General features: G+C 46.0%; 1 protein-coding gene across 1 annotated transcript in view; it reads left to right on the top strand.

The window, feature by feature from the left end:
• Positions 1–14,286, top strand: part of ASTN2 (astrotactin 2) — a gene marked incomplete at its 5' end in the record, with an annotated part of 104,200 nt that overhangs the window by 13,061 nt on the left and 76,853 nt on the right. Inside the window, 2 exon segments of the mRNA XM_010178951.1 lie at positions 212–358; positions 13,073–13,240. Coding sequence (XP_010177253.1) covers positions 212–358; positions 13,073–13,240 — 315 coding nt within the window.

Here is a 14,286-nt window from a genome sequence, read left to right as displayed (position 1 = left end):
TGAGACAGCTGTAACTCAGTGAGTGAAACAACATGAATGTTAAAACCCAGCCTAACAAGGCGTGATGGGAACTGAGCTGACGTCTTTGTTTTCAATGCTGCCCTTCCCCAGAGTTGTGGTCTACTGCGTTCACACAGGGAAAGGGGGAGGCCAAGCAAGCCCCTGGTACAGCTTTGCCTTTTGGCCACCAACCCTTTTCTCTGCCTTCCAGGTTCAATGAAGAGCCCCATCAACAAGACAGCGCTGACCCTGATTGCAGTCAGCTCCTGCGTCCTGGCCGTCGTGTGCGGCTCCCAGCTCTCCTGCCCGCTGACTGTCAAGGTGACACTTCACGTACCCGAGCACTTCATCGCAGACGGTAAGGCCCTCCGGGAACTTGGACCCCACTGCTCCGCTAAGTGTGTTTGGGACATGGGGGTCCCTTTCTTTGGGAATTGCCCTGGCTGTGCTTGGCTGCGCTTGGCTGCAGGGATCCCCCTCTCCAGAGGAGTAAAACACATCTGCAAGCCTGGGGCTGAAATCGCAATCATATATTATCATCATCATCATCATTGTTATTACTACTACCACTACTAATTGTGTCTGATGGATAGGCTATTCCTGCTTTCCTCTGAACTCACTGACGAGCCTTATCAGCCTGTACAGGCAGACGTCCCCCTGTCCTACAGCAGCAAAGCTGCTCATCCCAGCCCCTTGCAGCAGTGCCAAGTGAAATTGCTAGGATCTAAGCAGAAGCAGAGATGTTTTGAAAAATTAGACGAGGGCTGCTGTCACTATTTATTGCTTTCTCCAACTGCACTCCTTGTGTTTTGTTTCACTGACCTTTTCTTTATAATGTGCAGTGAGCGTCGAGTGCAAGTTTTTGGTAACATGAGGGCAAATTTCATTTTCTTCCAGCAGACAGGACCCATTATTGAGTCGGTTCCAATTCTTCAGCTCCTGCACTTGTCTCACTGCTCGGTCTGTGCAGAAGGGGCACTTTTTCCCTGCCGCAAATGTGCTGCATGGAGCCGGTGCATTCCTGGCTGCTGGGGTGTCCTGGCTTGGCCAGCTCTGGTACAGCCTCACAATTTATGGGCTGGGATGGAGGGCAGCTCTTAGGGGGATTCAAATCCCCCCAAGGGGATATTGGGATGTAGGGATTGGGATTGGGATTGGAATTGGCAGTTAAAGAGGTGCAGCGGTACAGAGGGTGATGGAGACGGGCTTAAACCATCACCCTGTGGTGGGGAAGGTTTGAAGTGGGGTTCAGCCCTGCTAAGAGTGGTGTCTTGGCTTTGATAAGCATTTGTAGGATGTTAAATGCACTGCAATTAACAGAGCATGCGTTCTCCCCAGCCCTACTACTGACTCTTACTGCTGCATTAACACCACTTCTGTGCCTTCAGCTAATGATGCTTATGGGATGTGTGCTGGGTGCAGCCAGCGGGTTGATGCTCCTGTGCAGGTGTGCAAGGCTGCCTCTGCTATGATTTCTATGAATGCTTGTTTGCCACCTCTAACTCTGGAAATTGCAACCCAGTCTCTGGCTACATGGGCTGTCCCAGTGGTCAAACCTTGGTCCTTAAAGGAAGGAGCAGGAGAGCGTCTGCTTTGTGGTCTCAGCTTGGAGGGACTGCGCATCAGTGGAGTGGAGACCTGAAAAAGCCATAACTTGAAACAAGGGACTTGTCTATACCTTGACCTGTTCCTAAAAGGGTTCAAGGATTGTCTGGGCTGCACACAAATATTTTGAAGTCTTCACAGACTGTTATTCTGAGTAGCTGGGGAACAAAAATACATTTTTCACTTGGGAAATGAGGTTGGTCCAGTGTCAACTGCTGTCCTTTTGAGATGGGCACTGGCCAGTCTATCACTTGGACAGGGAGTTCACAGCTGGTTTTGGTACTACCTGAAGATCAGCCAGGAAGGTGGTGATAGAGACAGGACCTAGGCATTCTCCCAGCCTGCAGTTCTGGCCCAGGGAAGACAGCGTGTTCTCAAAAAAGAAAATAAACCAAAATGCAATGTGACTCTGTAGAATTAAAGTGGAAAGCCGAGCCTGTGCTTGTCACCGGGAAGGGGGTGGCAAGGCAAATTATGCAAATACGGAGAACACTCGAATGGAAATGACAATGAAATACCAATAAAACAGATTAATATCTTTGAAACTGGGGGAAATGGGATGATCTCCAGTCCTGACTTAATGACTTTTCTAAAGAGAAAGTGGCAAGAGGACTGGTAAAAACGGCTTGGAGAAGAATTAAAATGAGCTTTGTAATGAAACTGTAAAATATAATTACAAACTGCAAAAACTTTAAAAATATTTTTTATGAGAAACAGTCAAATTCCTCACATAGAAGCAGCCAAGACATTTTGCAGTGGCTATCACTTTTACTGAAATCTCATCATTTTATGTGGTGGCACAGTCCCTTTCCTGGGAGGAGAAAAGCTCTTAAAGTTGTCTCTTCTTTTTGAATAACAACAAGTCCCAAGGCAGCACCCAACTGGCAGCAAAATATTATAAAACATTTAAAGACATCGCAGAACTGAGCTGGGTTGGGAAATTTTAATAATACCCAGGAAAACCAGGGCTGACTGTGTTTGCAGAGGCTTGGCTCCCAGAGTCTTACACTGATGGAAGACAGGGGACTTGCTCCTCCTCAGTGATCTCTTGAATGAAGTTAAGCTTGTTTTTCATGTGGATGCAAAAGGGAGTTGCCATGGGCATCCTCATGCAAGTGAAGCGATGGTGGAGCTGATGTCTTTGGCCTGGCTGAGGCTGGGAGCTTTGGTCAGTCTTTAACCATCTCCTCATGTGGCACCTGATGGTGTGCACTATGTCTTGTAAATGCCGCTATGCACTTAAATAGTCTGGTTTCTGGAGCTGTTCTCTTTTGTATTTCGCATGATGATAAGGCAGGGATGGTGCATTCTCTGGAGATGTTCCAGTGCGAGGGAAGGGTGCCCTCTTGTTCCTTTTTTTGAAATGCTGTGTTTCAGTAGATGCCAGTAGCCAAGGAAAATCTTCAAGCAGAGCCGCTACCAACACCTCTGCAGGAAAAGCAAAACAAAGACAGAGGCTTAAAGAAATCTCTCTCCTAGCAGATGAAAACTCATATTTGAAGGAAACTTTAAATAGACACCAGCCAGCTCCAGTGCGCCAGTAGCCAAAGACAAGTTAGGAAAAGGAGAGGGGGGAGAAACCCCACCAAATGTTTCCAGCTTTGGAGGGAAACAGCTTTCCTCTGCAGCGAGCAGCAGCGTTAGAGAAAGAAGCTCCTGAGCCTGCTGGAGTCACAGAGTGAGAAATGGGAGGGGAGGGACTGGGACCAGAAGCCAACTGGCAGCAAGACTAGGAGAATATATTCCAAGCAGCAGTATTAATAACCAGCCTATGTCTATTGCCCTCATTTCTCTATTTCTTGGTTAGTTTTCTTGCTTTGATTTGATGTTTTTTGATTTGTTTTCTTGATTTGATATTTGTTTGATGGTGTCTCCCCAGCTCCTGTCCCCTCTGAGCGGTTACTCCCCATTTTGTGCAGCGGCACTGCCTTTGTTTCGCAGGGTGGCCAAATCCAGGCCAGCCTGGCAGAAGCTGCTGTGCTCCTTGCTGCTGGGGCAGGTGGGGGCCTTCCTGGTCCCAGAAATGGGTCAGTACCCCTATGTCTTCTCTTAGGATGCAATGGTTGGAGCATCATCACCTCCCTTCTGCTGCTCCGGGGCATCATGTTTTGGGGCAGCTTCTGTCCGCATGGAGCAGAAGACATCGTTCTGATTGTGGAGATGGCTCGGATTTATAGAAAGGCTTGTAGTGGCTTTTATGAGGATATGGAAATGCTAAGCATTATTTAGAGGACCCTTTAGTACTGTCGAAGTGGGGAAGAAAGGAAAGAGAGCCGCTCCATGTGAGCAATAAAACCCCTTATGTATATGTGAGCCACTCAGCTCCAAACACTCAATAGTTGGGGTTTTTTTGGTTGGTTGTTTTTTTTTTCTTTTTTGTAAGTAATCACTCAGAAAGTAGAGGTACAGCGATGGGAGCGGCTTGCAGGGGAGGCAGGGCTGGAGAAGGATACCCTGGAGGACTCAGCCTGGAGTATGTCCTTGCTGCACAACAGTTTGAAATATAGTATCAATTAAAGCTTCCCGTTTTTACAGCCTGCGAACAGATTATATACGGTGTGGGTGGATGTTTGTATCTGGATACTTTAGTGGGAGAGGTAGGTGAGATCCTCCAGTGAGTACAGAAGGAAGCAAGAGCTACATTTAGCTAGGGGCTTGTAGGGCTTCGTTTTATAAGTGGAAATAAAGCAAAGGGCATAAAGCAGGTTTCTGTCGCTTCAAAGACATCTCAGGGCATTCACAACCTCCTTCCCACCTCCAAGACGCGTGCCAGAGGAGATGTGGTAATCCCTCTGTCTGAAACCTCGCTGAACTACGGAGCGGGTGGTTTATGGAGGTCAGCGAGTAGAGGCACTGCTCGGCAAGCGTTGTCCTCGCGATGGGCTCTGCTCCAAGCTGCCTGCATTTCAGCTTCAGCCCTCCTGCAGATGTGGATCAATTCCCCCAGGACAAACACTGCCCTGCAAACAGTGGGGGGAAAGCAAACTGAGTCCCATCCTGTGCAAAGCCAGAAGAGGAACAGGAATTAGGATTGCCACTTAAGACCATGCTTTGGGTTTGAGCATCTTGCAAGACGTCAGAGTTGGTGGAAGCTCTTTGTGCCTTCAGTTACTTTTTTCTGTTAAGCTTTGTGTGTCTGCCCATCTGAATGGTGATGTTCTGTGATTGTCATGCAGTTGATTGGTAATTGTTTCATCCGAAGATTACTTCCTACCTTCCCCTCACCACTGTTTCCTCCAAGACGCCAGTGGAATTGGATGTTCCTATTAACAGCTTGTGTTAATTTCCCCCCAAAATTGCTGGAGCTCTGCAGACTGCAATTGTCAGACTGACAACAACGTTTTGTTTTTAATTAAATGAGTCGCTTTAAATTGTTTCCTTTTGGCATCTTCTGCTCAATCTTCTGGAGCCCTCAGAGGTGACCAGGCATTAGCTGGTGTCCTCAGGTGCTTGCCCACTCATGTGCTCAGCACGTGCTGCACATGTGGCCGCAGAGAAATGAGCAGTGAACGCTGGGGACCTTCTGCTTCCCCATTCTATTTTACAGAAAGAAGAAGCTGGAGATGCTATTTGATTTACATGTGAACCACCCCTGGTTTATACCAGAAGAATGGAGAAAAAAATCTGATGGCAAAGGTATCTCTGAGCTTTCAGAGGGATGCTGCCATTGGGGTCCCCAGGTTCTTCAGTTGGTCCCAGCCCCACCAGCCCCTTCTGAAATCTGTAGAGAGAATTTGATGTCTTTAAATCAGATTTTTCTTGTGCTGTTTTCTTGCCCTGGAGTCGTTCTGCTGTGAAGGTACCTGTTTCGTTGTACAGAGACCTGGGTCAGGGGTTCAGAAGAAGCAATGCTTTCCTGTTGCAGACTTGGTGCTGGGTCTGGCTACCCCTGACTCCGCGTGTTTTTGGTAAGGTGGCCCCATTTGGGGGCAGCTTTGCAGCTTGCATTTAATTCCATCAGCTCTTAATCACCGGATCACCTCCATGTCTGCATTACAGCTCACTCCTGTTCCTGCGCCTGTTTGGCTGGCAAGAAAACATGAGCAAATGGCTGCAGCGTTACCAGACATGAACTCTAAATATTAACATCAATTTATAAACTGTACCAGCATGGATCAAAGGGATTCCACGACGGTTTTACAGCGTGAACGCTCTTTGCATGAAGAACTAATAAGATTCAGGAGGCTGAAGTACATTATGTTTTTATCACAGAATCACAGAATCACAGAATCACAGAACGTTAGGGATTGGAAGGGACCTCAAAAGATCATCTAGTCCAATCCCCCTGCCGGAGCAGGAACACCTAGATGAGGTTGCACAGGAAGGCGTCCAGGCGGGTTTTGAATGTCTCCAGAGAAGGAGACTCCACAACCTCTCTGGGCAGCCTGGTCCAGTGCTCTGTCACCCTCACTGAGAAGAAGTTTCTTCTCAAATTTAAGTGGAACCTCCTGTGTTCCAGCTTGTGCCCATTACCTCTTGTCCTATCATTGTTTGTCACCGAGAAGAGCCTGGCTCCATCCTCGTGACACTCACCCTTTAAATATTTATAAACATGAATGAGGTCTCCCCTCAGTCTCCTCTTCTGCAAACTAAAGAGACCCAGCTCCCTCAGCCGCTCCTCATAAGGGAGATGCTCCACTCCCAGAGGCACTTTATCGTGCCTCTGACAAGCTTGTGATCCTGTGCTCGGCTCTTCCCCATGCCGGCCTGTCTTCCCAGGTAAATGTGCCCCGCTGGGTTTGCAAGGGAGGGAGAATGCCTCTTCCTTTCTCCTTTGCAGGATTTATCAGAGCAAAACCAGAGGTATTGGTGTTGATATTTGGATGGTATCAGCATGGACTGGTTCAGAGCTGGGAGTTGTTGCACCCTGAGAGAGGCAGGATGCTGAGGTTCCACTAACTCCATTGACCCTCTAATTTGGAGAGATGGTGAGGGAAGATGCAATGTCTTTGACCAACAAACCTACTCCTTTCCTAGATGGAGAGATGCAGACTTTGGCTTCTGCATCTACAGGATGAGACCCTGACTGCTTGCAGCACGGTGGTGAGTCAGTCGTGGGGAGATGGCTTAAGCCATGCTTGCTTTCAGACAAGAATTCACGGGATACCTGCAGCAGCAATGATGCAGCAATGCAGCAGGGATTTTCAGATGCTGCATAGTTACGAATATGCTACTTCACTTTGTTCTCCAACAAGTCACATTGCTGATGTGCAATCCCTCGGTGAGTGGGTGGTAGCTCGCCTCAGTCCTGTGGTGTGTTAACTTGGCACGTGCTGCTGCTTGGTTGTGCTTTCTGCCGTTCTGGGAGGATGTGTGGTCTCGATGCTGGCTGAAAAATCTCCATTCACACACACACTTTATGTTTTTTAAAGCTTATCATAACTCAACTATCATATACTTCATGGAGTGATTAGATTTAGGCTGGATTTCCCCAAACCCTTGTCCAATATCTAGAGAACACCACTGAGAAAAGAGCCCCAGGCTGGAGCATGGGAGTTGGGAGATAGGGAGCATTAAGGAGAAGCTTTTCTTTAGGAGTCTAATTTCCATCTCAGCCATTGCTGGCCCAGATGCCTACTGACGATGGAGATGTGCTGTCGCTAATGCCTGCGCAATTATATTGTCTAATATTGCCATGGGAGATTTCGTAGCAGCAAGACTTGACTACAAGACAGGGAAGGGAAGATGCCACCTCACTTGTGTTTGGGAGAAGTTGACCAAGTCATCACCTGCTGTATAAAGTTAAATCCGTGCATTGCTTGTCAGAGGTTCAACCCTGGCGAAATCAAGGCTGACTGCCAAGAAAAGCTAAAGAGAGTCTGTCAGAATCATCAAGAAAGTGCAATTTAACAATTAAAATGTAACCCTGCTCCTCCCACAGGAAAGATGCTTCCAGTCTGAGCTGTAATTACGTACAGATTTGTATCACTAATTTGCTTCTGCTTTGCCAGAGTGAAAAAGCTCTGGCAGGATTGGCAGCGTTTGGAAGGGATGGGGATCTCTGGGTTTGATCCTCAGCGGGTTGGGGAGCGCTGGCATGAGCAGCCTGTGGCCATGCAATTCATTTGTGTGCCGAAAATACATCCTCGGGTCACGCACTGTGTGTGATACAAACTGTATGCACTTTGTCTGACGGAAAAGTAAATGAAAGGCCTGTCTATAGGCTGTTGTTGTTTTAAAAACTTGCTACCATAACTTTCTGTTTAGGCATTTCATCTTGTTTAAGAGAGAAATCCTTTGAAAAAAGAAGATTAAGAGGATAGCTTGGATTTTAACATGGTTTGATACTATGTCTGGTTTCAACTTCAAATGCAGAATTAGGAGTTTGAAGAATTTAAATTATCCCAAAATTACCTAGTTTTGTGCTGAGCAGGAGAGAGGTGGTAAAAGTGAGCATCGTGTTGATCTGTGGGTACGAACCTGCACCAGGCCTGGTTTTCTTGCTTAGGTCAGTATATCTGTGTCCTGGACATCCAGTGTTTGCTTGATGGTTCTGGATTTTATAAAAGAAATTTAAGAAGCAGAAGTTTTCATTCCCTGGGACCATGACAGGAGAGCAAGAGCTGATCAATGGAAAGAGCTGATAGGGGAGGAGTTGTCTCTTTGGGAAATGTTCTTTCAAGTTTAACAAGGAAAAAAAGAAGGTCTCTAAAGAAATCAAATAGGGTTATTCTTTGTGCCTATAGAATGGAGCAAGAGGGATAATCCTTCCTCTAGTGTTTAAAAAAAAATCTGTAACAGGATTATAATTGTAAGATAGCATAAGGATGGATACATTAATAGCAACCTGTATGACCTCCCATAGCTCTCCAACACAAAATACTAATTTTAGATGAAAAGGAGTTTCGTTGCCCAAGAAACAGTGAATGGACCAAAGAAGACAAAAAGAGCAGAGGGAAGAAGAAATGGAAATTCTTCAAAAAAATTATTTTTTGATCTTTTCTCTTGAAAAAAGAGAGAGAGAGAGAAAGGAAAAGCCAAACCCTTCTGGCTGCCTTTTGGGTGCTTTGTTCTTTTCCCTTGTTAGATATCTCTTCTGAGCTGTTTTATCCTGTTGTGTTCTGGAAAATGATTTTTGAAATGTCAAAACTTCAAGCCTCTTTTGTCAAGGCTTAAGCAGTTCCTCTGAACTTTGAAGGAGACCCCAGCATGAGAGGCATGAACTTTTGATGCTGCCTTAACTGATCTGGCTTTGATCAGTGTTGAAGAAGAAAGGGGGGTAAAAAACACATGCATACAAAACCCCAAACAAATCAATCCCCCAAAGTGCTGGTGGACCTCGTGGAGCCGGGACGTGGTTGTGTTGCTGTGTACTGATATTCTCCATGACACTGCAGTGCTGCTCTACAGCGTAGACGGGCATGTGAAGCCAACATCATCGCTTGAGATGTGTCCTGGAGGACAGGATGGGGATTCCTGGAGGGAGGTGATGATTATGGGTGGAGGGCTGCTGTTTCACTGTTGTATTCCTTTATTTAGTTGATCGTTGTTTTACCCTGAGGCCTAAATGTGTCCACTAAAGGAGTATTTCATAGAGCTTTTGAGTGGGAAGCACAAAACGGTTGTCCAGAATGTTACCTGGGAGGGGACAGGGGTAGCAGTAGAGGACATCAGGGTAGGCAGTTTCTATGGGAGTCTTTGGAGAGTGTCTGTGCAGGGATCTGCTCCCGGCATCCCTAGGGAGACACTGTAGGTGTGCATCAGGCTGTAGGCTGGGTGCGGGTGCAGGGTGATTTGATGGGCTGTGAGGTCATCCAGGTTGTCAGAGGGTGATTTGGAGCAAGGACTTCTCCCCATGGTGTTGTGAACCCCTTGAGTTCCCTGTCGTCTCCCTTCCCTCCTCCTCGATTTTCCTCTATTGAGAGACCGCATGTTGGTGAAAACAAACCTGGTTGATGTTCCTGGCAAGCTAAGTCTTGCTTAGAAAATGTTTGTTTTCATTGGTTTCTAAAAGGATTTGATACTGAACCTGCCCTTTCTGAGCTTTTCAAGATGGTTTTGATAAGTGCATGCTGGTGACTTTTGAAAACTGTTTTCTATGTGTGGATTCTTTGAAAATAAAGAGACAAATTGTGTGAAAATGCTTTGAAATCTTCAGAATTTTAGCTTTCAAAATATTTGTAAAATGCCTTTTCCTGTTATTTTTTTTCTTAGGCAAGCCATAAAGGGATCAAGGTTGACATGTTTGTTTGTTTGTATTTTCAATAGGAGTGAAGGTGATGAGAGGGTCTGTGAACACCTCTAAAAATCTTACCCAGCTGAGCCGTGACACACTCAGCTACAAAGATGTAAGAAGTTTGCTTGCTACAAGTTGTCCCCTCCTTCCTCCTGGCAAGGAAGAAAAGTGTTTACAATTAGTTAAAACCTTTCATTTTGCCAGGATTTTGTTTTTGTGGTTTTTTTGTTTTTTGTTTAGTTGTTGAGGTTTTTTTTAACTGAAATAGAAAAGTTTCCATTTTGCACTGAACTTGAATTCAGAGATTTTTTGATTCAAATGTTTACACTGCTTTTTTAAAAGACTTTTGATATTCTAGATGATTTGTCAATCAGACTTACTAAAATCGAAGTAATTAATCTTGAAAATACCAGGACTTTTCTTTTTTATTTACGTTACAGTTGTATTATATTTGGGAAAGTCTTTCTTTTTACTGAATATGACAAAGCTTGATCACTTTGCAAATTATTTCTAGCAACCCAAATTTGTGGCTTTACATGGACACCAGACTTCTGCTGAAAGAGAAGTTGTTGGCTCCTGGCTGAGTATCACATTTTGGTATTGACTTAGGAGGTAAATAATTTACCTAAATAATTACTAAATAATTATTTACCTAAATAATTACTAAATAATTTGTTGGGTTATTTTGTACTCCTAACAGTAAGCAGGCTGGGTTTTCTGAAGGAAATGAAAATTTGGCAGCAGGGCCATGAAGGTGCCCCTCTACTCTGCCCTGGTGAGACCACATCTGCAATATTGTGTTCAGTTCTGGTTCCTCAGTTCAAGGACAGGAACTGCTTGAAAGAGTCCAGCACAGAGCCACAAAGATGCTGGAGGGAGTGGAGCATCTCCCTTCTGAGGAGCAGCTGAGGGAGCTGGGGCTCTTGAGCTTAGAGCAGAGGAGATTGAGGGGTGACCTCATTAATGTTTATAAATTTGTAAAGGGCGAGTGTCAGGAGGAAGGAGCCAGGCTCTTCTCAGTGACAGCCAATGACAGGACAAGGGGCAATGGGAGCAAGCTGGAGCATAGAAGGTTCAACTTGAACATAAGGAAAAGCTTTTTCACTGTGAGGGTGCCAGAGCATGGCCCAGGCTGCCCAGAGAGGTTGTGGAGTCTCCTTCTCCGCAGACATTCAAAACCCGCCTGGACATGTTCCTGTGTGACCTGGTCTGGGTGATCCTGCTCTGGCAGGGGTTGGACTGGATGAGCTTTCAAGGTCCCTTCCAACTCCTAACATTTTGTGATTCTGTTACTTTCAGGCTGGCAGTATTTTAAACTAGAATTTGGGTTCATTAAGTAGAGATCTAATCAAGGGCTGGTGGTTTTGCTCTTCAGTCTTTGGGTGCAGAGGGAGTTGTCTGGAGCTGAGCCTCAAAATGCGCTTACGTGCCTCCCGAGCCTCACTTTTTATTAGGGAACTACAAAAAATAAGAAAGGAAGATTGACAGGCTTCTATATAGACACACACACGTAAATAGTAAACACTCCCAATGGGTTCGTGATGCATTTCTGTTTGGTAAAATAAACCAGCAATAGTTGTCATTGGTATTTAAAGCTATCTTTAAATATTCATGGAAAAGAATGAAAATTAGAAATAAAATTGCATGCCTCTAAGGTACTTCTTTGTGTTCAGCATTTTGATGCTTTCCATGGCTGCTGTGGAGTTTGTCTGGCCACATCCTGGTGCCAAGTGTCTGACTGATGTAGCCTGCAGCCTTGGTGGTGCAGGCTCCTGCCTTGCTGTGTCTCCAGAGCAGCTGAATCCTCAATGTCTGATTTCCATTTGCTTGAACAGTCACCGGCTTGGCGATCTCCACTGCACTGAGTGTAGAGATGCGTCTGTGAACATGTTTACGGTGTGTGAACAGTGTAAGCATAGGAGACTTGAGTTCATGTGAAATTAGGGGCCAGATTTTTATGGTGCTGACATCTCAGGATGCCTGAAAATTGGGTCACTCATTGGGATGCTTGACTTGAGACTTTGCTTTTTTTATCCTTCACATGGCTAATGTGGCACAGGATGAGGTCTAGAAGGGCTCTTTCCTGCTAAAGTATCAGTGATTCTCTTCAAAAGGAGATTAGGAGTTTGTGTTCAAACAGGTTCATGTGGGATCGTTGCTGCTCTGGGTTTTTTTGTCCTGCTTTTTTAATCCCTTGGCTTTCACTGAGCTCAGATCTTACATGGCGCTTAGAAAAATAATGTCCCAGTCCTCTACCAAGTGATACAAGTTTCATGGAAATATGCCCTGGATCTCTAGACGTGCTGTCCTTGGGTAATTGCTAAGAAGGATTTGAATTTTAAGATAGTGGTTGCAAATTTTGCTCACATTTGCAGGTTCTAGCACTTAGTGGAAGGATGGCTGTGAGTTCCTGGGCCACCTGGCGGTTTCCATGCCCACTCCTCATTCTCCCTTGTTTTTGGAGGCTTTTACTGTGTTAACTTTGGCAAAACACCATTTAATGGCCGAGGGTTTTTGGCTCCCCTCTGATCTGTGCAGCACTATTATGGAGGCAGTCTTATAATCAATGTAATTGAAGATCAGAGTTAATGAGGACCTCTGTGCCTGCAAAATCCCCCAAGCGATGCTGGGCCTCAGATGTTGGATAAGGAAATGATTGGGCTGAACTGAAAATCTATTTGGCTAATTAGATGATGCATATTCCCAGATGCCAGTGGGGGAAAATACATTTCACAAAATAAAGAAACGTAAGATTTTGTAAGAAAAGGTTTTTGGCAGGAATTAGCTTCTAACTCAGAGGGGAGAGAGTGAGGGAGCGTCTCTGATACGAGACCACTCATACAAGAAGTTGTTTGTTGGGCCAATTCACTCATCTCCAAGTAAAGAACTGAAGCGGGCACAGCTCGGGCTGCTGCTGCTTATCTACGCTCCGAGCCTGGGATCCAACGTCTCACAGACACCACCAGGCTAAGCTGGAGAAGTGACGCTCTGAGCTGATGCATTGGAATAATTACATTGGTCCACATTTCGGCAGATTCAGTATCTCATGCTGCTGGGTAGGGCAGGGGTAGGGCAGTGTCCCAGTGACCATTTGTTGGGGCACATTTTTACGGAGAGGAACAGTCAACTGAAGTTCTTTGTGTCTGATTGCTGGTGAACTCTATATTATTTTGCTGATCTCAATATCACAGGAGCTCCTGAAGAGTAGGGCTTTCTGATATTGGGTCAAAACACATTTTTAAAAAGAATATCTTTACACTCACTTAATGCACTTTTTTTCCCACCCTCCAGGCAGCAGCTTCGTTGTGAGTGAGGGGAGCTACTTGGACATCTCCGACTGGCTTAATCCAGCCAAGCTGTCCCTGTACTATCAGATCAATGCCACATCCCCCTGGGTGAGAGACCTCTGTGGACAGAGGACCACTGATGCCTGTGAACAACTGTGTGACCAAGAGACAGGTAAGGGAAGCTGCGAAAGAGTGAAGACCTTGGAAGGCTTGGAGATGCGAGGGAGAAGGTTTGTCCCGGGGTACTTTGATGCCTGCTCAACTCACCTCTGCTTTAGCCTGGTGTTAGGCACAGAGGACTGAGAAGTATCAACATGGTCACACAGTGGTGACCCTCATCAGCAAAGTAGAAGGGAAGTGGGCACAAGAATGGGTGTTTGAGATGGTGGACCTATCAATTCTTTGGTATGGCAACTGCAGACACAGAGAGTTTACCTGTTTCAAAGTTGTGCTATTTTGCCATCCAGTCTGGAAAACCTACTTGTGAGCTTGTCCCTTCTCCATCCATTTTCTTTTTTGATCATTCCATCACAGAGCACCATGTTTCCCGTTGGTGCTCCTGCCTGATGGTCGTCTAGGTGACATCTCCTCCAACCTTTCTTCGTGGAGTTGTGCACTCTGCTGACTTTCCTCATCTGTAAGTGACCTTTTGGCTGAGCATGTTCTGCTGGCACACAAAGGCTGCCCTTGTGAAACAGCAGACTGGGACTCTGAGCTGTGGGGCTGGGCAAAGGAGAAGTGTCACCTTCCCTTCTGGCCTATGTGGGTCTGGGTGACAAATGAGATCTGGAACGTGCAGTGAGCCAGGAACACAGAAACAGCGAACGTGCAATGAGTGACTGAAGGCAGGGGGTCTGTGTAGGTGGGAAATAAGTATGTGGCCCCATATGCCAGGCCTTAGGAGGTGACATCTCCTCAGCTGGCACAGGGTGATGGGACCGTACATGGGAAGGTGATGTGAGGACTATTCTGGTTTTTCATAACGCAAAGTTTGCCATCCCCTCTGCAGCAGTGAGCATTGCTCCTGCTCCCCAGTGCCTCACCTCGTGTGGAATAACTTCTTGGTGGCATGGAGACAAGAGGCATGGTCTGTATCTAAAGAGGGTGCAAACCCTCCGTCTCCTTGCAGAGAAGTCCTGTTCCCAGGTTAGCCCAGCTCTCCATATGAGCCACTTCCCTCCTTTCTTAGCAGTGAGTTTCTTCACTGTGTGTTTGTGT

This window comes from Mesitornis unicolor, unplaced genomic scaffold, assembly GCF_000695765.1.
Source record: "Mesitornis unicolor isolate BGI_N332 unplaced genomic scaffold, ASM69576v1 scaffold2842, whole genome shotgun sequence".
Classification (NCBI taxonomy): Eukaryota; Metazoa; Chordata; class Aves; order Mesitornithiformes; family Mesitornithidae; genus Mesitornis; species Mesitornis unicolor.
This window is presented reverse-complemented; position numbering and strand designations above follow the sequence as displayed.